This window comes from Vulpes vulpes, chromosome 15 (assembly GCF_048418805.1).
Source record: "Vulpes vulpes isolate BD-2025 chromosome 15, VulVul3, whole genome shotgun sequence".
NCBI lineage: Eukaryota > Metazoa > Chordata > Mammalia > Carnivora > Canidae > Vulpes > Vulpes vulpes.
In genome coordinates this window covers 93236227-93263473 of record NC_132794.1, presented here as the reverse complement: position 1 = coordinate 93263473, position 27247 = coordinate 93236227, and the positions used below count along the sequence as shown (strand labels likewise).

The window sequence follows — 27247 nt, the reverse complement described above, 5'->3', positions numbered from 1 at the left end:
GGGAAAAGGGGGTATCCCTGAAGCAAACTGTAGAGGGGCCCGTGGGAGCACAACCAGGGAGATGAAGCCATAGGCTGGCCCAGGTGTTGGTGAAGTGGTCTGGGCAGAGTTCAGGGCTCAAGCACACCAAATCCTCAGACTGTAGCCTCAACTCCCCAGCCAGATGCCAGGTTTGCCCAGCACTCAAGTAGCTTCCTGCAGGGGGAGAAAATGGCAAGTAGTTGACACACTGTCCAGTTCTTCTGACAGCAGATTTCTCACTGCAAAGTAGTAAATTGACCTCTGAGTTGATCCATGAGTTTTTATGGGCTTGATTAGATGAGCCAGGAGCCCCTTAGTCCTATCAATGCAGACAAGACACCCTGGAGATGGAATTTGGGGACAGCTCAGCCAAGGGCCAGACACTAGGCAGGGGAGTACTCCTATTAGGCTGAACCCTGTCCCAGTGCTCACTATCTTCAAACTTCTAGTTATGAACAAGAAGTGCCTACCATTTACTGACTTTTTACTATGAACCAGGTCCTGAGCCACCCCAATTAATTCACACAATGACCCTGTGAAGCGGGAACTAGGATGCTTGCTTACCAATAAAGAAACTAAGGTTTGGAAGATCAAGGGACTTGCCTGAGGTCAAAACCCAAGAACTAACATTTGAGCCCAGATTTGACTGACTCCCAGTGAAGTATTTCACAATGGATGGTTCATAGATCTCTCACATCAGTATCACCTGAGAATCTTGCTTAAAAAAGCATAACCCAGAAGCCCAACCCCAGACTGACTAAGTCAGATTACCTAGAGGTAGGCTCCAGGAACTCACATTTTTACAATCTACAGGCAATCCATAGGGTCATTAAGGTCTGAGAACTACTTTGTTATGCCATATCACAAACTCTAAATCCTATTCCCATGGTCTCCATCAGCTTCTCTGGCCCACCACCCTTACTCCTCGTCTGACTCCACAGTTTTGTTCTGTCCACCCTGGGATCCTTTATTCACCTTCAAAGTTTAAGTGGCACCCACTGCCAACAACACATTGCTGCCATGATTTCCCCAATGAGTTCTGAGCTCATGGAGCTGCTGACCCAAAAGTCTCCTCCAGAATGCCTCAGTGCTCCTCTGGCATCCCCAAAACTCAACCCACCAGCTTCGGCTCCAATCTTCTTCTCCTGCCTAGGGTCTCAATGGACTCACCATCCTCCTAGCCATCTGAAAACCTGGGCACCATCTTGGATACTCCCCTCTCCCTTACCACCCCCAACAACTGTTTATTAGTGCTAAATGTGTCTCAAAATGTGTCCCTTCCTCTCTTTCACCAAAACTGCAGTTCAGGCCTAGGCATCCTTCCCATCATAACTAGCCTGCCTGCTCCTATCCTGTCCCTCTTAGATCCACCCTTCACAAGGCAGCTAAGCTGATCTACCCAAAAAAGCAAATCTAAAGCCTTCAGTGGCTTCTCACAGCCTAGAGATTTCCAGTGTGGAAGCTGCTCTTTACACCATCTCCATTCACTTTAATGCTGAGTTTAATGTTTTCGCTAGGGTGTGGTTTGCTCTTGGCAATGAGATGATCTTTTGTAAATGAGCGCCTCACCAACCATCTAGAAGCAGACATTCAACGTACCTTTATACACAGCCTTGGATACCAGTACTTGCGTTAGTGCTAAAAGAGCAGTGAATGGAATGTTCATAGTAAACAATGCAATGTCTTCTGCCCTGATTTCCCTAGCACCAGGGCCTTCTAGTTAGGATTTCTCAGGCCTGTGCTTTCTAACATCTTTCTTTCCTTTTTCAGACCCAGGGATTCCTACACTGGTCAGTTACAGCTTCCTACGTCCCAGCTGTGTGATCTCTGTGAAAAGAATAAGTGAATAAATGAGAAGTTCTTTTTAAAGGCTGTTAAATGGGGGAACTCCCTCTAGAAAGAAAATCTAAATATGCACTTGCTGTTTTTCCAGTAGCGGCCCAGGATGGAGCAAAGGCAGCAGGGCCCCAGGGAGCCCCAAGGCGGGCCAGTGTAAGCTGTGCAGATGAAAGCTGGTGGCCACCATGCTGGCCTGCTTCCTGCCCCACTCCCACTCTATTTCTTGGGCACTCGGGTATAGACGTGTTGGGTATATGAGTTCACGTGCTCCTTGCAAAGACCCACCACTACTCCCTGTAGAGTCCCAGGCTCTGAAGCCTGAGTCCTTAATGAGTAGCCCAGCTAAGAAAGCATCAGAGTCAAGACTGAAACTCTAGTTCTGCCTCTACAACTCATGTTCTTGCAGAGGACTCATGAAGGGTCCACAAGCTTCTTTACAAGGAAGGGAAACCTAAGCCCAGAGAGGTATAGTAACCTGCTAGGTGGGCTGGTTCACACAGCCCATCACAGGTAAGAAACACTCCCTGGCCTGGGTTCATCCTAGGCATACCCTGGGGGAGGCACAAAAAAGGCTTAGCCTCTAGGACAAGTGGGCGAAGACCAAGGTTGAAGAAGCCATCTGAGAGCCCGAAGTCACAGCAAGAGCAACAGAATCAGGACCCGAACCAGTTCTCCTGGACTCTCAGCCACCTCTCCTTTCCCTCTTAACCACCCTCTGCCTTCCTCACCCTTCCTCCCCTCTCATGCCCCCAGGCCTCTGCACTGAGCTGCTAGGCCAGAAGCCTTGGAAGATCCCCAGACTGAAGGCCACTCCCAGCCAGATTCCTCAGCGCCCCTTCCTGCCCCACACCCCCACCTGCACAGCTCCTAGGTCAGAGGCATCCTGGCACAGTACAGACACATGAGAGCCAGACAACCAGGAGCCCTGCCTTCAAGACCTCCCTCTGCCAGCTTGCCCTGGGACTCTGGACAGACCCCTTCTCCTCTCTGAGCCTCAGTTTCTTCCCTGGAACAGGGCAGTGCTGGACAATATGACCCCAGGCCCTCTCCATCCCTGGGGTTCTGGGGGACACTAATGCCCTAGGGCCAGGCTCCATGTCACAGACACTCTGGTGACCTTTGGAGGGGCCCCATGGACCACACCCTGAGGAGGGGACCCAGAGGGGCCTCCCCAAAGCCCCTGCTGCCTCCAAGTGAAAATGAATTTCATTCCAAATAAGGGAACTTACAGCAAAGTCCGCGCCATGGCCCAGTTCCGGCTGGTTTATGTTAGCTGGACAAGACTAAACAGACCTTCACATTCTCAGTATTAAGCACTAAAAATGAAAAAACGACTGTTTGTCTCTGGAGCATGGGGCGAGGGAGAGGTCAGTGCTCCCCTGAGGCCCCCCGAGCAGACCTGGGGGGCAGTGCTGGACTCAGAAGGTGGGGGTGTCTGGGAAAGACGATGGTGGGGAGGGTTTCAACGGACAGTAATGTGGGGTGGGTACAGGGCAATAGCAACTAAGAACATGGCGCCTAGGGCCGAGGGGGCAAGGGGGGCTATGTGTCTGCAGAGGTAAGAATGTGAAGGTGGACCAGACAATGGCGATGTGGAGACAGGAAGATAAAAAGAGAAACGCAGGGAAGGAGTTACAAGGCAAGAAGACCCTAGCAGGCTCCTGACTCCCTGCCCATGACTTGCCATGACCAGGGGGTTGGGAACAAGGGAGAAGGGGAGGGACTCCACCACTTCCTAGACAATACGGCCCCTTGTTCCCAGCTGCCCCATCTGCCTCCTGCAGTGTGGGCACCATAAACCCAAGATAACAATTTAATTATTTACAAAGCAGAAAAGCCTGAAGTGGGGCTGCCTTCCTGCTTTCCCACATGGCCCCCACCCCCATACCTGCCTCCTAGCCTGCCCCTGCAGGGCCTGCCCCTCCATCCCTCTATTACCTGGGCCACCTCCTTTGACACAGTGATTTGCTACAGTGGTCCAACAATCCTGCGTGGCAGGCATCACAATAGTTCCCATCCTCGAGGTGAATAAACCAGCCTTGGGGCATGACATGACCTGCCCAGGGTCACCTGTCTGTGGGTGGCAGAGCTAACATCAGTGGTACCCACAGCTTGCAAACCCATCTTTAGCAAGATAGACCCCACGCTTGCAGGCCACAATGTCACTGGCCAGCTTTGTCTTCTTGCCATACGTTGGCAGCTCCATCTGCTCTTCTGCTCTCTGCCCACTCCCAAGGAGAAGGCCCATCCATTATCTTTCCAAACTTCCCATCGTTCTTCAAAACAACTCTCTCCTCCTGGAAGCCTTCCCTGACTCTACTCAACCTAGCTGGCCACAAGCACCACAAGTGCTGTAAGGACAGGAGCATGTCTCTCCCCAGAGGCTGGCACGAGGCCTGGCACGTGCAAGGCACCCAGAGAACATCTGTGCCATGAGAGAAGGAATGAATGAACCAACAGTTTCCTATCACTCTTGCCTTCCCTTGTCTTGCCCCAGAGCCTGGCATTCAGAAAATGTGATTTCAACCAAGAAAAGAAAGTGGGCTGTAGCAGCCCTGAGGGCCCATGGAAAAAAGTTCGGCTTCCCTGGAATCAGCCCATTCTTGCCTTCATTTCACCATTCTTGCCTTCATTTCAAAATATCTGTTGAGTGTCTACTGTGTGTTCCAGGCACCAGTGGTAGCAACATAATGGTGAGCACACGGACAGCATTAGACCCTGACAGGTATAATGGCCTGAAGCCTCGTTGGATCAGTGCTATGAGGACAGCACAGGGCTGCAGTGAGGAGGGCACAGAGGCCATCTAACCTAGCCAGGGTGGTCAGGGAAGGCTTCCTGGTAGAAATGATGTCTAAGCTCAGACCTGAAGGCGGAGCCTAATGATAACAACAATAACTAGTATTTATTATGCATTTATTACTAGGCAGGCATCATCTCCAATAAGAAATGGGGCTATGGAAGAGTTAACCCTCTGGCTCCAGGTGGCACAGGCAGCAAAGACAAAATCTGACTCGAGAGCCCATCCCTCAACCACAGGGCCTCTACCCTACCTGCCTTTCCTCCTCCCTCCTCACACCCTAGGTTCCCCCAAATGCCCGTGGGGAACTCCAGAGGCCAATGTCTGGGTTGAGTTTCCTTAGCCCAGTGGGACCCCCAAGCCTCTCAGCCTCCCATGTACCTTGGCCAGGCCCAGTCAGTGGAGCTTGGAGGGTCCCTACAGACCCAGACAGAGCACCCCCTACAGCCCTGGGACAGACTTGGTGGTGGAGAAAACTCCCCCACCTTCTCAGGTGCCTGAGTTTCCTGGGACATAAGGAAGGGGCTCTGTCCTAAAGCAGAACATTAGAGAACTTGCCCCTGAGCTGGAAACTCCCTACATGGCCTCACCCTGACAGCTCTGCATCACTCACTGCTGTCTTCCATGTGGGGAGAACAGAGGAAGACCTCTGAGACAGGAAGCTCCACCTGCAAGAGGGGTGTATGGGGGATAGGAGGCCATAAGGCAGGCACCCCCATTCAAGGCCCACCTCTGCGACCCTGGGCAAGTGGGTACAAGCATCACTGAGGGTGCCCTGGAAACATCCATCCAACTGGACCTCAGGCTGTTCCTCCAGGAAATAGGACCAAGATCACCTCTCTCAGCAATTTCTAGGAGATCTGGGGTAAGATCCAGGAGGGAAGAGAAAGAAGAGCTTCAAGAAGGCTTCCCTCAACTTCTGCTCTCTGAGAGGATCCACACTGGAGTAATAGGAGAAAAAAATGAGAAAGGAGAGTTCAGGTGGTGGCCCTATATAGAAGCAGATGTTTCTCAGTGAGGCGCCAGCCAAGCTGGAAGCAAGAGGACACAACAATCCCCCTGCATCCCAGTCACTCCACAGAGCACAAGGGAAAGAGCCAGGCCACTGCAGATCATGGTTTATGGTATGTCTGCATCCACTGTCTGGGCTATGTGAAAACTGGCCCACTAGGAGGGAAGCTGTGGGCCCAACCGAGCCCAGCTCCCACCCTCCTGAACCACACACCGAGCCCCAGGGACCCAGATTTAACATATCCCACTCATAGTGTGCTCCCTTGCCCCAGGGACCCTCAGCACAAGTTAAGATCCGATTGGCACTAATTGGACCAAGCTGACAGTGCCCAGGGCAGCTGGAGTGCTGTCATCATGGATTTGACTCACCAAGCAATGGCCATCCGTTCCTATGGAGCCCACCATTAAGTGTCATTTTGAAGGATCAAGCAAGCTTGGATGGTGCTTTGTGAGTCAATACCACTGCCCAGCCATGCTTCTAGCAGAGACCTAAAGCTTACAAGTGATTTATCTTCAGTCTCCCATCCAGGAAAGAGATGGAACCCAGGCTTCATGACCATCAGCTCATGAGTCTATTGGCCCATTCCTCTGCTGCTGGTCCCAGAAAGTCTTCTCCAGAAGGGAAAGGGGATTCTAGTTCCTCTCTTCCTCCCAAAGCACAAGACCTCCAGCCTGATAATCAAACCCCAAGCCCAAGAAGAGAACCTCACCCCAATCCTAGAATATCAAGCACCAAAGGGAATGCTTGGCCCCAAGACTCAAAGCTCAACTGCAATCATGAATCCAGGATCCCGAAGTAAAAACTCCCCTCCAGGAATGGAACTCTCATCCCAACAGGAAATCAGACCCCCAAAACAGGCACCTCAATACTAAGCTGGAATCTGGCCTACAGAAATGGCACCTTCACCCCAAATTGAGCCTTGTGCCCTAGGATCTGAATCTTAGCACTAGTAAACCCCCATTTCAGAACAAGCCCTGAATCTTGGGAAACTCTCTTCTCAACAACTGATGTAGGTTCTCCTTATATTTTGTTTCTCTAACACACTCAACTTGGGGACCAGACAAGAAAACCCAAACTCCCTCAAACAGTTTCCTTCTCATTTTACAGTGAAGGAATCAGAAGAATCTCATGTAACCAGAGCCCCAGTTTCTAGGAGGGCTGCACTCTGGTGTGGAAACTTCCATGTGAGTGGCATTCTGGTCACTCACAGCCTCATTCCTCCTCTCCCTCCATGTCCTTGGCTCCAAACCAGGGTCTGGGTGTCTGGCTGGTTTCCTCAACTCCAAAGGATTTGCCAGGCCAGCCCAGGAGATGGAAAACCCCCTCTGTATCTCTCAGGCCCAGCTAGGCTATCCCTGCCATGAAAAGAGGAGATTTTCTTAGTCATTATTGGTCTGTTTAGATTTTCTGTTTCTTCATGATTCAGTCTTAGTAGGTTGTACGTTTCCACGAATTTATCCATGTCTTCTAGACTGTCCAACTGGTTGACACATTATTGTTCACAGTAGTTTCCTATGATACTTTGTATTTCTGTGGTGTTTGAGTCTTATCTCTTTTTTTTCTTAGTCTAGCTAAAGGCTTATTAACTTTATCTTTTCAAAAAGCCAACTTTTAGGGGGATCCTTGGGTGGCTCAGTGGTTTAGCACCTGCCTTTGGCCCAGAGCGTGATCCTGGAGTCCCACATTGGCTTCCCTGCATGGAGCCTGACGTGGGACTCAATCCCGGGACCCCAGGATCAGGCCCTGGGCTGAAGGTGGCGCTAAACTGCTGAGCCACCCAAGCTACCCTAAAAATCTTAAAAAAACAAACAAACAAACAAACTTTTGTTGGTCTTTGCTATTATCATTCACTTATTTCTACTCTGATCTTTGTTATTCTCTTCCTTCTACTAACTTTTGCTTTAGTTTGTTCTTCTTTTTCTAATTCCTTGAGGTGTAAAATTAGGTTGTTTATTTGAGATCTTTCTTTTTTCTTAATGTAAGCACTTATCATTATAAACTACCCTCTTAGAAGTGCTTTTGCTGCATCCTGTAAGTTTTGGTATGTTGTGTTTCCATTTTTGTCTCAAGAGATTTTTTTAATTTCCCTTTGGATTTCTTCTTTAACCAACTGGTTGTTCAGGACTATGTAGTTCAATCTACAAATAGTTGTAAACTTTCCAATTTCCTCCTAATAATTGATTTCTAGTTTCATACCATTGAGGTTGGAAAAAATACTTGATAGTATTTAAATCTTCTTCAATATGTTAAGACTTGTTTTGTGGCTAACATACGATCTATCCTAAAGAGTGTTCTGTGTGCACTTGAGAAGAATGTTTATTTTGTGGCTGTTTGATGGAATGTTCTGTATAAGTCTGTTAGGTCCATTTGGTCTAAAGCGTAGTTCAAATCCAATGTTTCCTTACTGATTTTCTGTCAGAATGATCTACCTATTGTTGAAAGGGGAGAACTGAAGTCCCCTATTATTATGGAATTGCTGTCTATTTCTCCTTTTAGACCTGTTAATATTTGCTTTATAAACTTACATAGGCTCTGATTTTAGGTACATATATATTTACTATAGTTAGTTTCTCTTGATGAATTGATCCCTTTATCATTATATAATGACCTTGTCTCTTACTACAATCTTTTACTTAAAGTCTACTTTGTCTTATATAAGTACAACTACCCCTTCCTACTTTCGTTTCCATTTGCCTGGAATATCTTTTGCCATCCCTTCACTTTCAGCTTAGGGGTATCCTTGAAGCTAAATAGTTGGGTAGTTCATTGGGTCTTGAACAACTACTATGGGTTTTTCTATCTATTCAATCATTCTATGTATTTTGATTGGAGAATTTAGACTATTTATATTTAAGTAATTATTGATAAAGACTTACTACTGCCATTTTGTTTGTTGTTTTCTGGGTATTTTGTAGATCCTTTGCTCCTTTCTATTTCTTACTGTCTTCCTTTGTGATTTGATGATTTTCTATAGTGGTATGTTTTCATTCTCTTCTGTAGGGGCGCCTGAGTGGCTCAGTCAGTTAAGCATCTGATTTCTGCTCAGATCATGATCTCAGGGTCTTGAGATCAAGCTCTATATCAGGCTCCGCACTGTGGGTAGAGTCTGCTTGGGATTCTCTCCCTCTTCCTCTGCCCCTCCCTTGCTTGTGCACAAGCACATGCTCTAGCTCTCTAAAAACAAGCCAACATTTTATCACAGTCTATATTAAGCTGATAGCAACTCAACTGTGTTCACATATAAAAGCTCATTTTTACTGCCTCCCAATCATTTTGTTTTTGATATCACAATTTACATCTTTTTATGTTGTAATCCACTAATTATTGAAATTACAACTTTTTTAAAATTTTATTTATTTATTCATGAGAGACACAGAGAGAGAGAGAGAGAGAGAGAGAGAGAGAGAGGCAGAGATACAGGCAGAGGGAGAAGCAGGCTCCCTGCAGGGAGCCCAACTTGGGACTCATCCCGGGTCTCTAAGGATCACACCCTGGGCTGAAGGTAGGCGCTAAACTTCTGAGCCACCCAGGCTGCCTGAAATTACAACTTTTTAAAATTCTTTTGTCTTTTAACCTTTATTCTATAGTTGTAAGTGATTTATACACCACCATTAGAATATTAGAGTATCCGAATCTGACTATACATTTACATTTACCAGGGAATTTCATACTCTCATATGTTTTTATGATACTAGTTAGTGTCCTTTCTTTTCAGCTTGAAGAACTCCTTTAGCATTTCCTATAAGGCAGGTTTTAAACTACTTTAGGTTTTGTTTTGTTTGTATGAGTACATTTGCATTGCTTAGTCAATTCTGATGGACAGCTTTGCTGGGTAACGTATTCTTAAATCTCCCAGCAAAGAAAAGTCCAGAACCAGATGGCTTCACTGGTGAATTCTATCAAACATTTACACAAGAATTAATACCAATCCTTCTCAAACTCCCTCCAAAAAAATGAAGAGGAAAGAACCATTCCAAAGTCATTTTATGAGGCCAGCATTACCCTAATACCAAGTCTAGATAAGAATGCTACAAGAAAAGAAAACTACAGGCCAATATCCCTGATGAACACAAATGCAAATACCTTCAAAAGAATATTAGCAAATTGAATTCAACAGCACACTGAAAGTATCATTCACCATGATCACATGGAATTTATCCCTGGGATGCAAGAATGGTATAATACATACAAATCAATAAATATCTTATACCATATTAACAAAATAAAAGATAAGAAATCATATAATCATCTCAACAGATCCATAAAACGCATCTGACAAAATCAACATATTTTCATCATAAACACTCAATAAACACTCAATACGGGATGTACCTCAACATAATAAAGGCCATATATGACAAGTTCATAGCTAACCTCATATTCAATGGTAAAGAGCTGAAAGCTTTTCCTTTAAGACCAGGAACAAGATAAGGGTGCCCACTCCTGTCACTTGTATTTAAACAATGCCAGAGGGGCACCTGGGTGGCTCAGTCAGTTGAACATCCGCTTGTGATCGATCTCAGCTCAAATCTTGAGCTCAGGGTCATGAGTTCAAACCCCACAATGGGCTTGAGCTTGGGTATGGAGCCCAGTTTAAAACAACAACAACAACAACAACAAAAATGTAAACTGCCAGAAGTCCTAGCCAGGGCACTTAGGCAAGAAAAAGAAATAAAAGGTATCCAAATAAGAAAGGAAGAAGTAAAACTGTCTCTATTTGCAGATGAGATGATCTTATACATTTAAAAATCTCAAGACACCAGAAACTGTTAGATTGATAAATTCAGTAAAGTTGCAGGATGTAAAATCAGCATACAAAAGTTCACTGTGTTTCTATACACTTATAACAAACTATCCAAAAAATATTTACAATGACATCAGAAAGTATAAAATACTTAGGGATAAATTTGACCCAGGAGGTGAAAGAGTCCATATACCAAAAAATATAAAACACTGATGAAAGAAATTGAAGAAGATACAAATAAGCACAAAGATATCCCATATTCACGGATTCTAATAACTAATATTGCTAAAATGTCCACAACTACACAAAGATACCTACAGATTCAATGCAAGCCCTATCAAAATTCCAATGGCATTTTTCATAAAAATGGAAAATACAATCTCAACATTTGTACAGAGCCACAAAAGATGCTGAATAGCTAAATCATGAACAAGAAGAGCAAAGCTAGAGGCATCATGCTTCCTGATTTCTTTCTTTTTTTTTTTTTTTTTTTAAAGGCAGACTGCCACGTGCAGCGCCTCATTTGGATGTGTCTGGAGTCTTGGAAGCTTGACTACCCTACGTTCTCCTACAAATGGACCTTGAGAGCTTGTTTGGAGGTTCTAGCAGGGGAGCGCAGCTACTCGTATACCCTTGACCGAAGAATGGTCCTCCTCTATCGGGGATGGTCGTCCTCTTCGACTGAGCGCGCAGCTTCGGGAGGGACGCACATGGAGCACATGGAGCGGTGAGGGAGGAAGGGGACACCCGCCTAGCCAACCAGATCAGCCGAATCAACCCTGGCGATCAATGGGGTGACAGATGTCGCAGCCAGATCGCCCTCACATCCTGCTTCCTGATTTCAAAGTATATTACAAAGCTATAGTAATCAAAACAGTATGGTATTGGCATAAAGACATATAGAGATCAATAGAATAAAATAATGCATAAATAAATTTATGCATATATGGTTAACTAATTATCAACAAAGATGCCAAGAATACACAATGGGGAAGGATAAATGGTCTTGGGAAAACTGAGTGTCCATAAACAAAAGGATTAAAATGGACCTTTATTTCACATCATATACAAAAATCAACATAAAATGGATTAAAGACTTAAAACGTAAGACCTGAACCTATAAACTCCTGGAAGAAAAGATAGGGAAAAGTTTGACATTGGTCTTGACAATGATTTTTGGGTAGGATCCCAAAAACACAGGCAACCAAAGAAAAAATAAACAAGTGAGATCATATCAAACAAAAAAGTTTCTGCACAGCAAAGGAAACAATCAAAATAAAAAGGCAACCTAAGGAATGGGAGGAAATATTTGCAAACCATATTTCTGATAAGGGGTTAACCTCCAAAATATATAATGAACTCTTACAACTCAAAAGCAAGAAAATAATAATAGTAACTCAATTTAAAAACAGGCAAAGGACCTGAAGAGGCATTTTTCCAAAGAAGACATACAAATGGCCAACAGGACATGAAAAGGTACATCACTAAACATCAGGGAAATACAAATTAAAGCCACGATAAAATATCACCCTACACCTGTTAGGATGTTTCTTATCAAAAAGACAGATAACAAATATTGATAAGGATGTGGGAAAAAAAGAGAACTCCTGTACACTGTTGGTGAGAATGTAAACTGGTATAGCAATTTTTTTAGTAAACCATATGAGGTTCCTCTAAAAATTAAAAGTAGAACTACTAAATGATTCCCACCTCTGGGGATATATCCAGAGGAAATGAAATCTCTGTCTTGAAGAGAGATCTGTACCACCTGCTGCTTCATTTCTCAGCCCATTCTTCCTCATTCTGTTTTACTATATGGCCATCCATCCAGTCCCTCCTGCTTTCCCCTGACAGTTTAATAATTTAATAAGTACTGAGCCCCAGGGTGAGGGTCTAGGGCTTTGATCTCAACTCTGGGAAAACCAGAGCAGCCTTGGCCTGTCCCGGCTGATTTATGGCCACCTTCCATGGTTTATGTGTGTATGCTGGGAGCCAGGAGCCACCTGAGAAAGCCTGGCTAGATCAGGACTGAAGGCCCCTGGCTTGGGGGCCAGCAGAAGCCAGAAACACATCACATCACAGGTTCCAGCACCCTGCCTCTGCCCACCCGGGAGCCACCTGTGACAGGCAGAGGGAATATTAATTATTGATGACTTTCCAGATGGTAGAGATGGAGTTAAGAACCCAGGGCCAGCCATGCCCACTCACCTGTCTCTCCTCCCAGCTCTAAGACCTCAAAGCTTGGGTGGGACGCAGCACTCAAGGGAACACCCACACACAGGCACACACATCCCTCACCTCCCAAGAGGCCCACCCTCCCGGTGCATCCAAGCCTTTCCAAGCCAGGCCACCTGGGTGCTTCACTGACCACTGCCCTAGAAGTCAGAATCTCCCCAGATATGTGACCGCACAAGCAGCTCCTCTATATCTCTCTCACCACCTGCAAATCTTCAAACTGAAATCATTCTATTTGCCTCACTGCTCACTGCCCCACGCTGGCAGAAGCCGCACCTGTCTCCTCCCCTGTTCGTCTGTTGCAGCCTCCCGCCTGGCCCTGCCCTGGTCCTCTCCTGCCCCAGAATTTTCTAAGACATTTAAGTGATTCTGTTACTGTTCCATTTAAAGCCCTTTAATAGCTCCCCAATGGACAACACACAGCACAGCTGGGACAAGCACTCATCCCCTTCAGCTGTCCCTCTGGGGTTGACTTCTGCAGACTCTGGAGAGCATTATCATCCAACAAGGTCAGAGCCATAAGACCACAATACCACCTGGTCCAGTTCTCCTGTATGACCTAGGCCAAGTCACTTCCCCTCCCTGGGACTGAGAACACCAGACTGGGGCTGAGAAAGGTGATGGGAACAAAATGGTCTCTACAATATATTGGGTTCTTATGTTCAAAGTCAGGGGCCACCAGCCCTTCCACCAGCCCCACAACACATACACCTGACCACCTGCCAGTTTTCCCTTCTCTGGGAGAATGTGTTCAAAGGAACATTTGCTGGGAAGATCAAGGAAAGAAAAGGAAAGGAAAAGAAAGCAGACATGGAAGAGAAAAAGGGCTCCAGGACCTTTCTACCAATATGGACAGGTATCTAAACTAAATAAGGCTGGGCTGGGAGTGCCTCAAGGGCAGACACAATGCCCAGTGTTCACGGCTCAGTGCTTCCTACCCAGAGCCATGTCCAGCACCAAGAGGGCACCAACACATGAAGTAAATAAGCTGGCGCATCCTTGCAGTTTTACTTACTCTGATCAAGGCAGAGGGCCTCCTCCCCTCACTCTCAGAGGCACCTGGATGGATACCCCCATGGGGATGGACACACTCTAGACTGGCCATCCCCTGGGGGCAGATCTGCCTTTCAGTGGATGCTGAGTAGACACTATGGTGAGCCACAGGGGAAAGACAAAGGTGAATGCCAGGAGCATGTGGAATGGCCACCACCCTTATGATAAGACAACACCTACTGGGGCATCTGGGTGGCTCAGTGGTTGAGCATCCACCTTTAGCTCAGGTCATGATCCCCGGGTCCTGGGATCAAGTTCTGCATCAGGCTCCCTGCAGGGAGCCTGCTTCTCACTCTGCCTATGTCTCTGCCTCCTTCTCTGTGTCTCTCATGAATAAATAAAATATATTTTTTTAAAAAGACAACACCCCCTCTTGGCAATATCCTCCTTTTTCCTTGTCCCCTCCCCAACCTCTGGGGCAGCTAAGATGGCATTCTGGGGCAATGGAGGCAAAGAGGGCCACAAAGATAAGCCAGCAGATATACTTTCTTTGCCCTCTTCCTTCATTCCAGGAAAGGCCATCTCTCCTCCTCCTCCTCCTCCTGCTCCAGCACTGCATAGACAGCCTCTGTGACCATGGAAGAGAGGCAAGGCAATGATTTTAATGATTTTCTGCTGAAAGTTCCTTGGCCCAGAGGATCAGGATAACATCTGCCTGGGATCATCCCCCCCCGCCCCCCACATTTTGCAGGAGCCAACTCTAAACTCTGTCCTCAAGCCCAGGGGCTTGCACTAGGCCCCCTGCCAGGAACACTCTCCACGTTGCTCTCCACATCCAGCTCCATGCTCTCCATTTGGGGTGGTACTGCCCCCTTTGGGATGCTTTTAAAAATGTGGGAGATCTTAACTTTAGAGAACAAACAGATGGTTACCAGAGGGGAGGTAGGTGGAGTGGTGAGTAGAATAGGTGAAGGAGATTAAGCATACACTTATCTTGATAAGCACTGAGTAATTAGAGAACTGTTGAATCATTATATTGTACACCTGAAGCTAATGCAAGCAACACTGTATGTTGACTACTGGAATGAAAAGAAAAGAAAGAAAAGAAAAGAAAAGAAAAGAAAAGAAAAGAAAAGAAAAGAAAAGAAAAGAAAAGAAAAGAAAAGAAAAGAAAAAAAAGAAAAGACAAGACAAGACCTTGGGAGAGCTTTTTTTTTTTAATGTCACAATGACATTTAAGGTGGCCAGTGGCATTGAACAGGCAGGGGTCAAGGATGCACCCCTCTAGGAACATAAAGCCAAGTCCTACTCATCCTCAGATCACTTCCCTAGAGAAACCTTCCCAGACCCCCAGGACCAGGTCAAGTTCCCCCAGGATAGTCCATAGTCTTTTTTTTTTCACAGCCCTTATCCAAAAGTAACTGATCCAACTGACTGGGTAACTAAAGAAATGGTTGATAGAGTAAAGTAGTGCCCAGGACTCAGGGAAGTAGAGCATAATTCCCATCCTTAGTGAGGGCTGTGCATAGGGACTTTTTTTCTAAAGAGTGCAATATCGAAAAGGGCGAAAAGTATAACTTTAGCTTCACAATGAAGAAATCAGACAAGCAGCACCTCAGCCAAGCGATCAAGGTCAACATCACCCGTGATAAATCATGTTGATTGCGTGCATTGTTGATATGTGATGAAAAATGGCACTTCACCTCTATGGTCTCCCTCTCTAAAATCTATACAGCAATCTAATCATGAGAAGAACATCAGAGAAATCCCAAGAGAGGGGCATTCTAAAAGACACTTAACCAGTAATCCTCAAAACTGTCAAGGTCACCAAAAACAAAGAAAGCCTGAGGAACTGTCAAAACCAAGAAAAGCCTAAGAAAACATGACAACTAAATACATAAAATGGATCCTAAAAAGATAATGTGATATTCTGGATGGGATCCTGGTACAGAAAAAGAATATTGGGAAAACTAAGGAAATCTGAATAAAGTATAGACATTAGTTATTAACAATGTATTGATATTGGTGCATTATTTGTCACAAATTTCCCATACTAAGATGTTAATAATGGGGAAACTGGGCACGCCTGGGTGGCTCAGTCGGTTAAGCATCTGTCTTCAGCTCAGGTCATGATCTCAGGGTCCTGAAATTGAGCCCCACATTGGGCTCCCTGCTCAGTAGAGAGCCTGCTTCTCCCTCTTCTGCTCCCCCTTCCCCCTGCTTGTACTATCAAAAATAAATAAAATCTTTTAAAAAAAAAAGTAAAAATAATGGGGAAACTGGACAGGGGTATCTGGAAACTCCATACTATTTTGCAATAAGTCTAAATTTAAAATAAGTAAATCTAAAACCATTCTAAATAAAGAGGTTACAGGCATACCTTGTTTTATGGTGCTTTATTTCATTACACTTTGCAGATACTGAGTTTCTTTCACAAATTGAAGATTTGTGACAACCTGCATCAAGCAAGTCTACTGGTACCATTTTCTGATAGTATTTGCTCACTTTGTGTTTGTGTCACATTTTGATAATTCACACAGTATTTCAAACTTTTACACTATTATTATATTTGAGCTATGATCAAATATAACTGATCATAGGTGATCTATAATCAGTTATTGTTTTGGGGTACCACAAACCATGCCTATATAAGACAGCAAACTTAACCAATAAATGTTGTGTGTGTTCTAACTGTTCCACTGACCACAATATGGAAGTTAGGCCAACTGATAATCCTGCAATGGCCTCTAAATGTTCAAGTGCAAGGAAGAGTCTCACATCTCTCACTTTAAATCAAAAGCTAGCAGTGATTAAGCTTAGTGAGGAAGGTGGGAGATAGGGAAAGCGAGGCCTCTTGTGCCAAACAGTTAGCCAAGTTGTGAGTGCAGAAGAAAAGGTCTTGAGGGGCACCTAGGTAGCTCAGCAGTTGAGTGTCTGCCTTCAGCCCAGGGTGTGATCCAGGGGTTCTGGGATCGAGTTCTACGTCAGGCTCACCACAGGGAGCCTGCTTCTCCCTCTGCCCATGTCTCTGCCTCTCTCAGTCTCTCATGAATAAATAAATAAAATCTTAAAAGAAAAAAGAAAAGGTCTTGAAGGAAATTAGAAGTGCTACCATTGTGGACACACAAATGACATGAAAGCAAAACCACCTGATTGCTGATATGGAGAAAGTTCTGGTGGTCTGAACAACCACAACATCTTTTAAGCCAAAGCCTCATCCAGAAAAAGGCCTTGACTCTTCAATTCTGTGGAGGTTCAGGGAGGTGAAGAAACTGGAGGAGTAAAGCTTGAAGCTAGCAGAGGGTGGTTCATGAGGGTTGAGGAAAGAAGCCGTGGCCACAGCATAAATGTGTGAAATGAAGCAGCAAGAGCTGCAGTAACTCATCCAGAAGATCTAGCTAAGATCATTCCCAAAGGTGGCTACACTCATCAATGGATTTTCAATATAGATGAAACAGCCTTCTATTAGAGAAGATGCCATCTAGGACTTTCATAGCTAGAGAGGAGAAGTCAGCGCCTGGTTTCAAAGCTCCAAAGGACAGGCTGACTCTCTTATTAAGGACTGATACAATGAGAGACTTTACGTTGAAGTCAATGCTCATTGACCGTTCTGAAAATCCTAGAGCCCTTGAGAATTATACTAAATCTTATTCTGCCTGTGTGCTATAAATGGAACAACGCCTAGATGACAGCACATCTGTTTACCACATGGTTTACTTAATAGTTTAAGTCCACTGTTGAGAACTACTGCTCAGAAAAAAAGATTCCTTTCAAAATATTACTGCTTACTGACAATGCACCTGGTCACCAAAGAACTCTGATGAAGATGGACAATGAGATTAATGTTGTTTTCATGTCTGCTAACACAATTTCCATTCTGCAGCCCATGGATCAAGAGTCATTTTGACTTTCAAGTCTTATTATTTAAGAAATGCATTTCATAAGGCTATAGCTGCTATGGATAGTGATTCCTCTGATGGGTCTGGGCAAAGTCAATTGAAAACCTTCTGGAAAGGATTCACCATTCTAGATGCCATTAAGAACATTTGTGATTCATGGAAAGAGAGCAAAATGTCAGCATTAACAGGAGTTTGGAACAAGTTGATGCCAACCCTCATGGATGCCTTTGAGAAGTTCAAGACTTTGGTGGAAGACGTAACTGCAGATGGGGTGGAAATAGCAAGAGAACTAGAATTAGAAGTCAAGCCTGAAGATGGGGCTGAATTGCTGCAATCTCGTGATAAAACTAACCGATGAGGAGCTGCTTCTTATGGATGAGCAAAGTGGGTTTCTTGAGATGCTATGAAGATTGTTGAAAGGACAACAAAGGATTTAGAATATTATATAAACTTCGTGGCTAAAGCAGCAGCAGGGTTTGAGAGGACTGACTCCAATTTTGAATAAAAGTTCTCTTGTGGGTAAAATGCTATCGAGTTAGCACCACATGCTACATAGAAACCACTAGAGGGGCAGCCCCGGTGGTGCAGCGATTTAGCACCGCCTGCAGCCAGGGGTGTGATCCTGGAGACCTGGGATCGAGTCCCATGCAGGGCTTCCTGCGTGGGCCTGCTTCTTCCTCTTCCTGGGTCTCTGCCTCTCTCTCTCTCTCTCCGAATAAATAAATAAAATCTAAAAAAAAGAAAAGAAAGAAAGAAAGAAAGAAAGAAACCACTTGAGAAAGGAAAAGTCAATTGATGCAGCAAACTTTTTAAAAGATTTTATTTATTCAAAATAAATCGTGAAATCATGAAATCTCTTATTTTATGAGAGACACACAGAGAAAGGCAGACACAGGCAGAGGCAGGAGCAAGCCCCATGCAGGGAGTTCAATGTGGGACTTGATCCCGGGACTCTGGAATCATGCCCTGAGCTGAAGGCAGGCACTAAACTCCTGAGCCACCCAGGCATCCCTGATGCAGCAAAGTTCATTGTTGTTTTATTTTTTTAAGATTTTATTTATATATTCATGAGAGAGAGAGACAGAGACAGAGACAGAGACAGAGACAAAGGAAGAAGCAGACTCCCCACAGAGCAGGGAGCCTGATGCAGGACTTGATCTCAGGACCCTGGGATCACAACTTGAGCCAAAGGCAGATGCTTAATCAACTGAACCACCCCGGCGCCCCATTGTTGTCTTATTTTAAGAAACTGCCACGGGCACCTGTGTGGTTAAGCATCTGACTCTTGGTTTCAGATCATGATCTCATGGGTCGTGGGATAGAGCCCTGTGTTGGGCTCTACGCTCAGCAAGGAGTCTGCTTGAAAATTCTCTCCCTCTGCCCCTCCCCCCTACACACTCTCTCTCTCTCAAATAAAATCTTAGGAAGGAAGGAAGGGAACGAAGGGAAGGGAAGGGAAGGGAAGGGAAGGGAAGGGAAGGGAAGGGAAGGGAAGGGAGGAAGGAAGGAAGGAAGGAAGGAAGGAAGGAAGGAAGGAAGGAAAAACACAGCCACCCTCCCAACCTTCAGCAGCCACCACCCTGATCAGTCAGCAGCCATTAACACTGAGGAAAGACCTTCCACCAGCAAGAACACAACTCACTGAAAGCTCAGATGATGGTAAGCAATAAAGTATTTTTTACAATTTTTATTTTTCATTTTTTAGCAATAAAGTATTTTTTTTTTAATTTTTTTTAATTTTTTATTTATTTATGATAGTCACAGAGAGAGAGAGAGAGGCAGAGACACAGGCGGAGGGAGAAGCAGGCTCCATGCACCGGGAGCCTGATGTGGGATTCGATCCTGGGTCTCCAGGATCGCGCCCTGGGCCAAAGGCAGGCGCCAAACCGCTGCGCCACCCAGGTATCCCGCAATAAAGTATTTTTAATTAACGTATGTACTCTGCTTTTTAGACAGGATGCTACTGCACACTTAATAAACTACAGTATAGTGTAAACATGACTTTTTTTTTAATTTTTTTTTATTTTTATTTATGATAGTCACAGAGAGAGAGAGAGAGAGAGGCAGAGACACAGGCAGAGGGAGAAGCAGGCTCCATGCACCGGGAGCCTGACGTGGGATTCGATCCCGGGTCTCCAGGATCGCGCCCTGGGCCAAAGGCAGGCGCCAAACCGCTGCACCACCCAGGGATCCCCAAACATGACTTTTATATGCACTAGGAAACCAGAAAATTCATTTGACTCACTTTATTTTAATCACTTTATTGCAGAGATCTGCAACAAAACCCACAATGTCTCCTAAGTATGTCTGGATTAAAAAGAGAAAGAGAGAGCAGTAGTTCCAAACTCAGAAAGATTTTGGCCAGAATCCCAGCTCCACCTCATGTCAGCCATTTGAGCTTGAGCAAGTTACTTAACCTCTATGCTTCAGTTTATCCATCCATTGATGGGGTTAATAATCATACTTACTTCGCAAAGTTGTTTAAAAATTACATGAGATCAGGGGCGCCTGGGTAGCTCAGCGGGTAAGCATCCAACTCTTGATTTTGGCTCAGGTCATGATCTCAGGGTTGTGGGACTGAGCCCCTCATCAGGCTCCGTGCTCAGCACAGAGTCTGCTTGGGATTCTCTCTCTCTCTCTCTCCCTCTGCCTCTTTGCCCACTCAAGCTCTCTATCTCTCTTTAAAATAAATATTTTTAATTAAATGAGATAATAGGTATAAAGAGCTTGCACAGGCTCCAGCACATAGCATGTTAATACTTATCATATTCTGATTCATTTTTGTTCCTTTGTCATTTTTCTTCTCATCTGCCTCTCCACTGGAGGGGAAGCTTCATGGCAGCAAACTGTCATCTATTTTGTATACCACTGTATCCTCATGTCTATGAGAGTGGCCCATTGTTGATGCTTAGTATGTATTTGTTGAACCACAGAATGAGCCCTTCCCATCAAAGCATCCCTGGGACCCCAAATCTCACCCGAGGAGAACTTTGGTTGCAGAGCCCAGCGCAGAGCCCCACCTACCCCCCAAATGCAGCTAGAGCAGAAAGAAAGCCAAGGCCTCCCACCTGCCTGCCAGTGACTCTGTCTATTTCCTTCTCCTCCTCTCCTAGACCTTCTTTTCTCTCCGCCCGGCCCCCCACAGGCGTCAGCACCTGCTCATTTCCCAAAGCAGCAGGATCTGGGTAATGACCTCTGATAAGCATCTTTTAATAAACCCTGTGGCTGGATCTGTCATCCAGAAGCTATATTCTCCCCGCTTCCCACTCTCACCCCCATCTCCTCCCACTTCCTGGCCTGGCCCATTAGTGCCTTTGGTGTCGCCAGGCAGGCCCCCAGTTCCCCTGGGCCTCTGGACTCTGGCTTGCTGGAGAATAGCCAACAGGCGGCCCAGCCTATTCTATAAGCTTGACCCTCCTCAAAGGCCTTTGATCTGGGTAGCGTAGCCCAGCTCTGCCTGTGCCACCCTGCCTGACCACTGGCCAGTCCACTTCCCTCCATCCCCATAGGCAGGTTTCCCAGGCGTTACCAAGGAGACCACTTGCATCCTGCCCAGGGTTGCCAAAGCAACCAGTTCAGTGAGAAGCAGCCCTTAAGCCTCTAGCCCTTGGGAGAGTCACAGACCAACAGCAAATAGGCCCAGGCATCTGGCACACCAAGACACAGCATCCCTGGCATCCCCCAGGCAGTACCCAGCTCCTGCCCCCTTGCATCCTCCCCTTCCCCCATCTTGTTCTTGCCTACCTGGCCTCCATCTTGGTCACTGTGATTTAGAGCCAATGCCTGACCCTCAATGTACATATCCTGGAAGTGAGTACAAGCCATCCCAGCAGGTCAGGGAAGAGAAAGCCCCAATATGCAAAAATTCGCCCAAAACCAATTTTCTCATGGGTTTTGGCATTCTGGGTAGAAATCCCAGTCCACCACTTCCCAGGTTAGTGTTTCTGAGCAGCATTCTTAGTCAAGGATTCAGGGGAGGGAGTAATGGGGAGTGACGGCTTACTGGGTACAGACTTTCCTTTTGAGGTGATGAAAATGTTCTGGAACTAGATAGGGGTGGTGGCTGCACAACACTGTGAATGTACTAAATGTCATTGAATTGTACACTTTAACATGTTAAAATGGGGCACCTTAGTGGCTCAGCCGGTTAAGTGTCTGACTCTTGGCTTTGGCTAAGGTCATGATCTCAATGGGTCATGGATTGAGCTCTGTGTCAGGCTCCATGCTCAGAGGGGAGTCTGCTTGAAGATTTTCCTCTCTGCCTCTTCCCCCTCCCTCTCCCTCTCTCTCTGAAATAAATAAAATAACAAATAAGGAAATAAAATGTTAAAATGGTGGATTTCATGTAAATTTCACCGCAATTTTAAATAGATGGGAGGGGGCCCATCCAATCCCCATGGGTGACCACTGGGGCTGGATAGCCCTGTCCAAAGGTTTTCCTAGTTACCTTCCCCTCAACACTTAGCCTCAAGCAGGCAGGCACTCAGAAAGAGCTTGGAAAGGAGGAAAATCTTTATTCTCTGCCTTTGACTCCATGAAGCATAAGCCCCTTGCCCCAGTTATCCTGTACCCATCACTGAGAATATATACGCAGTCATTGCTTCCCATACAGGGCTTTGCTGTATGTCCCTTCCCCTACCTTCTTCCCCAGACCCTAGCACTCCTGCTGCACCCACCCCTTGCCATATACCCAATTTCTGCAGTTCCATCCATGTCCAGCTCAAATCTGCTCGCCTTTTCAAAGAGATCTTCAGCCTTTGAATATACAGGGATGTCAGCAGCCTTCACCTCTAGGCCAAGCACATAGCAACTCCTCGTAACTGTCTGTTGGTCCTAAGCCCAGAGCTATGCCTTGGATCCCTCCCCTGGATACTCCTAGACCAACACTGTTCAGACCTCAGTGGGAATCGCCAGCAGTGAAGTGAAGTCAGTGTGTCTCCAGGGAGAACACCAAAGTCTACGAACTGACAGGTGATGGATGAGCCTCATTTCATGTCAGCCTGATAGCCAGACCAATCTTAGATCTCCAATGTGTCCCACGGTCCCTATTATGTCAGACCTCTTCCAGTTGTTTTAATTAAAATGGTGAGAAGTTCAATAGAGGTTGTAATTATAGGAGAGAAAAAAATCGAGAGTTCCCCACCCCCAGGAAATTTCCAGATAGGCACTGATATGAATTAGACAGGGTTCAGGGTGAATACAGAAGCAATCTGAACACAAGTCTGGGTGGACAGGCTTAGAATCAGTATTGAGGTCAACACCAATACAATTGAAACAGAATTCTGGATGACCACTCATATATCAGAGAAGACTACTAGGTCAATGCCGATACAGTTTGGAATGGACACTAAAACAATCACAGAATAAATCTGATGGCTTTTTTAGGGTGGGGAAAAGTCAGGATCAGTGGACCACAGACAAAGGACATGGTACACCTATGAGGGTACCCATAGGTGGCCATCATGGGCATGCTCTAATCTTTCATCTCAGGCTTGGAAGTAGCAGAATCAAAATTCTCATGGCCACATGCAGCAGGTGTGTGGGAAGGGAGAAGAGAGTGGATTCTGGTAAATCAAGCCTGAAGGGAGATGGGTAGAGGGAGAGAGATGTAGGGGGGTGGGGAGTTTCACCACCACTGAGTCCTATAGAAGAACTGATTCCTGCTAACCAGAGAGGCAGCACAGGGTGGCTTCCCAGGTGACATAGGTGGGGAGTCAGATGGGGGAGGAAGTTGGGGTGGGAACAGGGAGGTAGATGGATCCCAGACCCTCTCCTGCCCCTTCCCTCCCTTGACAAAGACTCCAGCCATGGAGACCTCACATCCCATAATCCCACACTTTAGATTTAAAAAGGGTGAAATTACCAAAGCCTTCTCTGGGCTTCCCTAGGGTCAAGGACGGAGCAAGCTGGCCTTCACTGGGCAGTTTGTGAACAATTAAATTTCAAGTCAACCCACTGGTCCAGCTACCCTACCCTTGAAGGATTCAACCCAACTCTGCCATCTGATGCACTAACTGGGCAAATCACTCTCCCTTCCTTTCATTCTTCTCACTTGTGAGGAAGGACATTAAAGGACAGAATGTCCACAGGTTCCTCCATCATTAGGAATCTGTTCCCAATGCTCAGAAATAGTCTTTATACACACTAAGACTTACAGCTTATTTGGGATGATAAAAAATAATACTTGGTTATTGTAGAAATTCTTGAAAAAAGTATAAAAAAGAAAAGAAAATCTTACATGATACCCATTACCCATGGCTCCGAGGAAAACCACTGTTACCCTTTGGAAACTTTCAGGGCTTGGATTTGGTTTTTTTTTTTTACATTCATATTTTTTTAAACAAAACTGAGATCTCACAGTCTATATAACTTTGTATTCTGTTTTTTTCAAATGTCATTATGCTGCAGTGAGCGTATTCCCAAGTCATCAAATATTCTTCAAAAATACAATTTTAGGGCAGCCTGGGTGGCTCAGTGGTTCAGCGCTGCCTTCAGCCCAGGGTGTGATCCTGGAGACCGAGTCCCACATCAAGCTCCTTGCAGGGAGCCTGCTTCTCCCTCTACCCGTGTCTATCTGTTTGCTTCTCTCTCTCTCTCTCTCTCTCTCTCTTCCATGAATAAATAAATAAAGTCTTTTTAAAAAGAAAAAAGACAAAAATACAATTTTAAAGATTGTATAATACTCCACCAAGAAAATATGCCATGATTACAGGGCATTTAGGTTGTTTTCCTAGTATAAACAACACTGCCGTGAACATCCTAACCTGATGCATAAGTATTTGCCTGGATCTCCATTTTGCTAGGATCAGTGCCTGCAGGGAGAATCACAAGGCTGATGAATATGTTACGTTAAAAGGACTGACATGTTCCACCATAGTAATTTCCAGAAAGACAACAAACCCACTGACTTTCCCAAACCAAGGGAGAGCAGAAGTTCTGGAAGGTTTGGAGTTAGAACACAGAACAATGGTCCCGCGTCTTGTCCTGTCCCCCAATCCGGAAGGTTAGCTGTCCAGCAAGATTGATGACAAACTCCAAGTCAGAGGATGTAGCTCTGCAGCCGAGCTCTGCTTCTCGCTGGCTTCGGGAACCTAAAACAAGCATCGGTCCTCCTCAACTGTAAAATGGGTATGATTAGCTTTGACTACCCAGAGTAGTTTCCTAGCTCACATGAACAGGTGTTCATGACAGTTCGTGGCAAACGACGCTTTGCCAAGGGGTATTACTATTATCCTTCTCACAACCCAAGGGGCTAAAGAAGTGGGTGGTTCTTTGTGGAAGACCAAGGGCTTCCCTTTCTGGCTCTTAGCCATTCGAATGCCCAGGACTAGTGCTAGCTGGTTCTGAGGCCGATAGAAAAGCAGCTTCCTGCAGGGAATCTGTGGGGTCTGAGGGCCTGGGAGGACCCAGTTGTGTCTTGCAAAGGTCAGAGACAGGCGCTGGAAGCCGCAGGGCTGAGAACTGGGCCTTGGGCCTCCCTGGGGGGGGGGGGGGGGGGGCTGGGTGGGTCTGGGGATTTGGACAGCAAAGACATTCCTAATAAATGTTTCTCTGTTTCAAGACTCCCACCCTTTCCTTTCTAAGGTTCCGACTGGACATCTGGCCTTTGGAGGAACCCGAAACCAAGCTGAGTCAGTGGGTGCAAAAAGTCAACAGCTGCAGAGGACTCCAGAGGCCATCAGCCTTGGCCTCTTCTCCCAGGCTGCTGTAAGTCAGTCCTAGATCTTTAAGACCCTCCAATTGGAAATGCAACTAGTGCCTCCAGCCTGACCTTTCCAGCCAGCCGCGGGGCAGGTGAAAAAACGGGACTGTGATGCGTCCCTTGAGAAGCACAGCTGGCCGTCCTGAGCAACCTGCCACACTCGCCTACCCACTGGGCAAATGCCCTTCCCAACCCCTGCGCGCTAGCCTAGCATCACGGCCTGAGTTAACTCCAGTGACGTTCCTAGTGCTGGCGAGGAAACTGCGCAGACCCCACGGAACGCCATCCTCCCGGTTTTCCACACCCCCACCAGCAGCCCCCCACCCCCAGCCCACCTCCAGGGCCAGATGCGCACCTCGAGTCTCCAAATACGCACAACAGGTGGCCCCCGCCTGTCCTCCCCAACTACACCTCTGCACCGCTCCCTGCCCCTGCACCTGCGCCCCAGTCCTCCCGCGGCGCCCGGCCCGGCGGAGCCTGCCTTACCTTTGAGGGTTTGGGGGTGGCCCCGTGGCGCCCGGCTCGGGTTTCCTCGGGGCAGAGAGGGGATACTGGAGAAGTTGTTGCCCATGGCATCCGGCCCCGGGGGCTTCGGCACTCGCGGGGGGCAGGCGAGGCTGGGCAGGAGCGGAGACACGGCGCGCGGGTGTGTGCGCGCGGGCGCGCGCCGCCGGGGGAGGGCCCTGCCGGGGCTGCGGCCGGGGGCGGGCGGGCGCCGCTCTCCTCCCTCTCTCGGGGCCGCGCCGTCCTTGGCCGGGCCTGCCCGCCGCGGGGGTCCTCGCGCTCGCCGGCTACCCGCCTGCCATTCCCCGCGGCGGGGGCGGGGGCGGGGGCGGGGGCTGCCCGCTGGCCCCTGGGCCGGGGCCGGGGCCGGGGCCGGGGCCGGCGGCGCCCGGGGCTCCCCTGTTCCTCGGGCTGGGGCTCGGGTTCCCGCTGCTGGTGGGCGGCGCGGAGGCTCCGGCGCGCTCCCCCGGGGCCATAGAGTCGGGGCTCCCGGCGCGGGCGCTCGGCGGCTCGGCGGCCCGCTCGCTCCCCGCCCGCGGGGACGGCCGCTGCGGCGACGTGCGTGGTGGCAGCCGGCCGGCGGGTCCGCGCGCCGCGGGGCTCGGGGGAGCGCGGGGCGTGCAGGGCGCCCCCGCCCCCGCCGCCGCGCCCCCGCCCTCCGCCGCCGCCGCCGTCGCCAGGATTCCCCCGCTCCGGTTGCTATGGGGACAGCTGCGCCGGTGAATGAGCGTCTTAGTGACACGCGCGCGCCCGCTCAGCCAGATGTGGTGCTCGGCGGGCGGCGCCGGGGCCCGGGCCAGGTCGGGTAAGGTGCGGGGGTACGGGCTGCGGGAGTTGAGCGCCTTCCCCTCGCGCGCGGGGGAACTTGGTGTCGAAAACGGAGAAACGGTACAGCGAGAAGGCGAGCTCCCTGGGTGCCAGGCGCAGCGCGAGAGGACAGCCCCCCTGGGGCCAGGCACACAGCGAAAGCTCAGGAAGAAAACTGGGTGGGGCGGGGGGTAAGTGAATGATTCTCTCAGGGAGGTGAGATTTCACAGCCAGCACTTCTTGGCCCTCGGCCCTCAGTCACATCTGAAGGTGCGCTGGGGCCAGGGCTCGGGACAAGAAGCCCGGGCCACCTGGTTCCTGCACGCCTAGCACTGGGGGCCTTTGGTGAGTACAGAGCGGACCTGGGAGACTGGGTTGCTGGCCTAACTGGAGGAGCAGATCTCAGGGACAAACCATCAGAGAACCACCGACTCTGAACCGAGTGGTCCTGTCAGCTGTAAAAGGTGGGGGAATCCGAGCTCTGTGGCCCTTCGCAGTAAAAGGCTTCCTGGAGTGAGGGCTTCAGTAAGTTGCCTATTCACATGACCCTTTTATCTTCCTGTTCAGCACTGCTACCAGAAAGCCTGCAGGAAGGCGTAAAGGAGCCGTTCTCCTTCTATCTGGATACAGGGTAGCTCCTTCTCCCTGTCTGTTGGGGTAGAAGATGAGCCGTGGTCCCCCGCAGACGGAGAAT

General features: G+C 47.5%; 1 protein-coding gene across 1 annotated transcript in view; it reads right to left on the bottom strand.

The window, feature by feature from the left end:
• The window catches only part of NEURL1 (neuralized E3 ubiquitin protein ligase 1), a 79901-nt gene extending 53871 nt beyond the window's left edge, over positions 1-26030 (bottom strand). The window contains exon 1 of the mRNA XM_072739902.1: positions 25729-26030. Coding sequence (XP_072596003.1) covers positions 25729-25813 — 85 coding nt within the window. The 5' untranslated portion in view covers positions 25814-26030. The remainder of the gene's footprint in view (positions 1-25728) is intronic.
• Positions 26031-27247: the final 1217 nt, after the last annotated feature.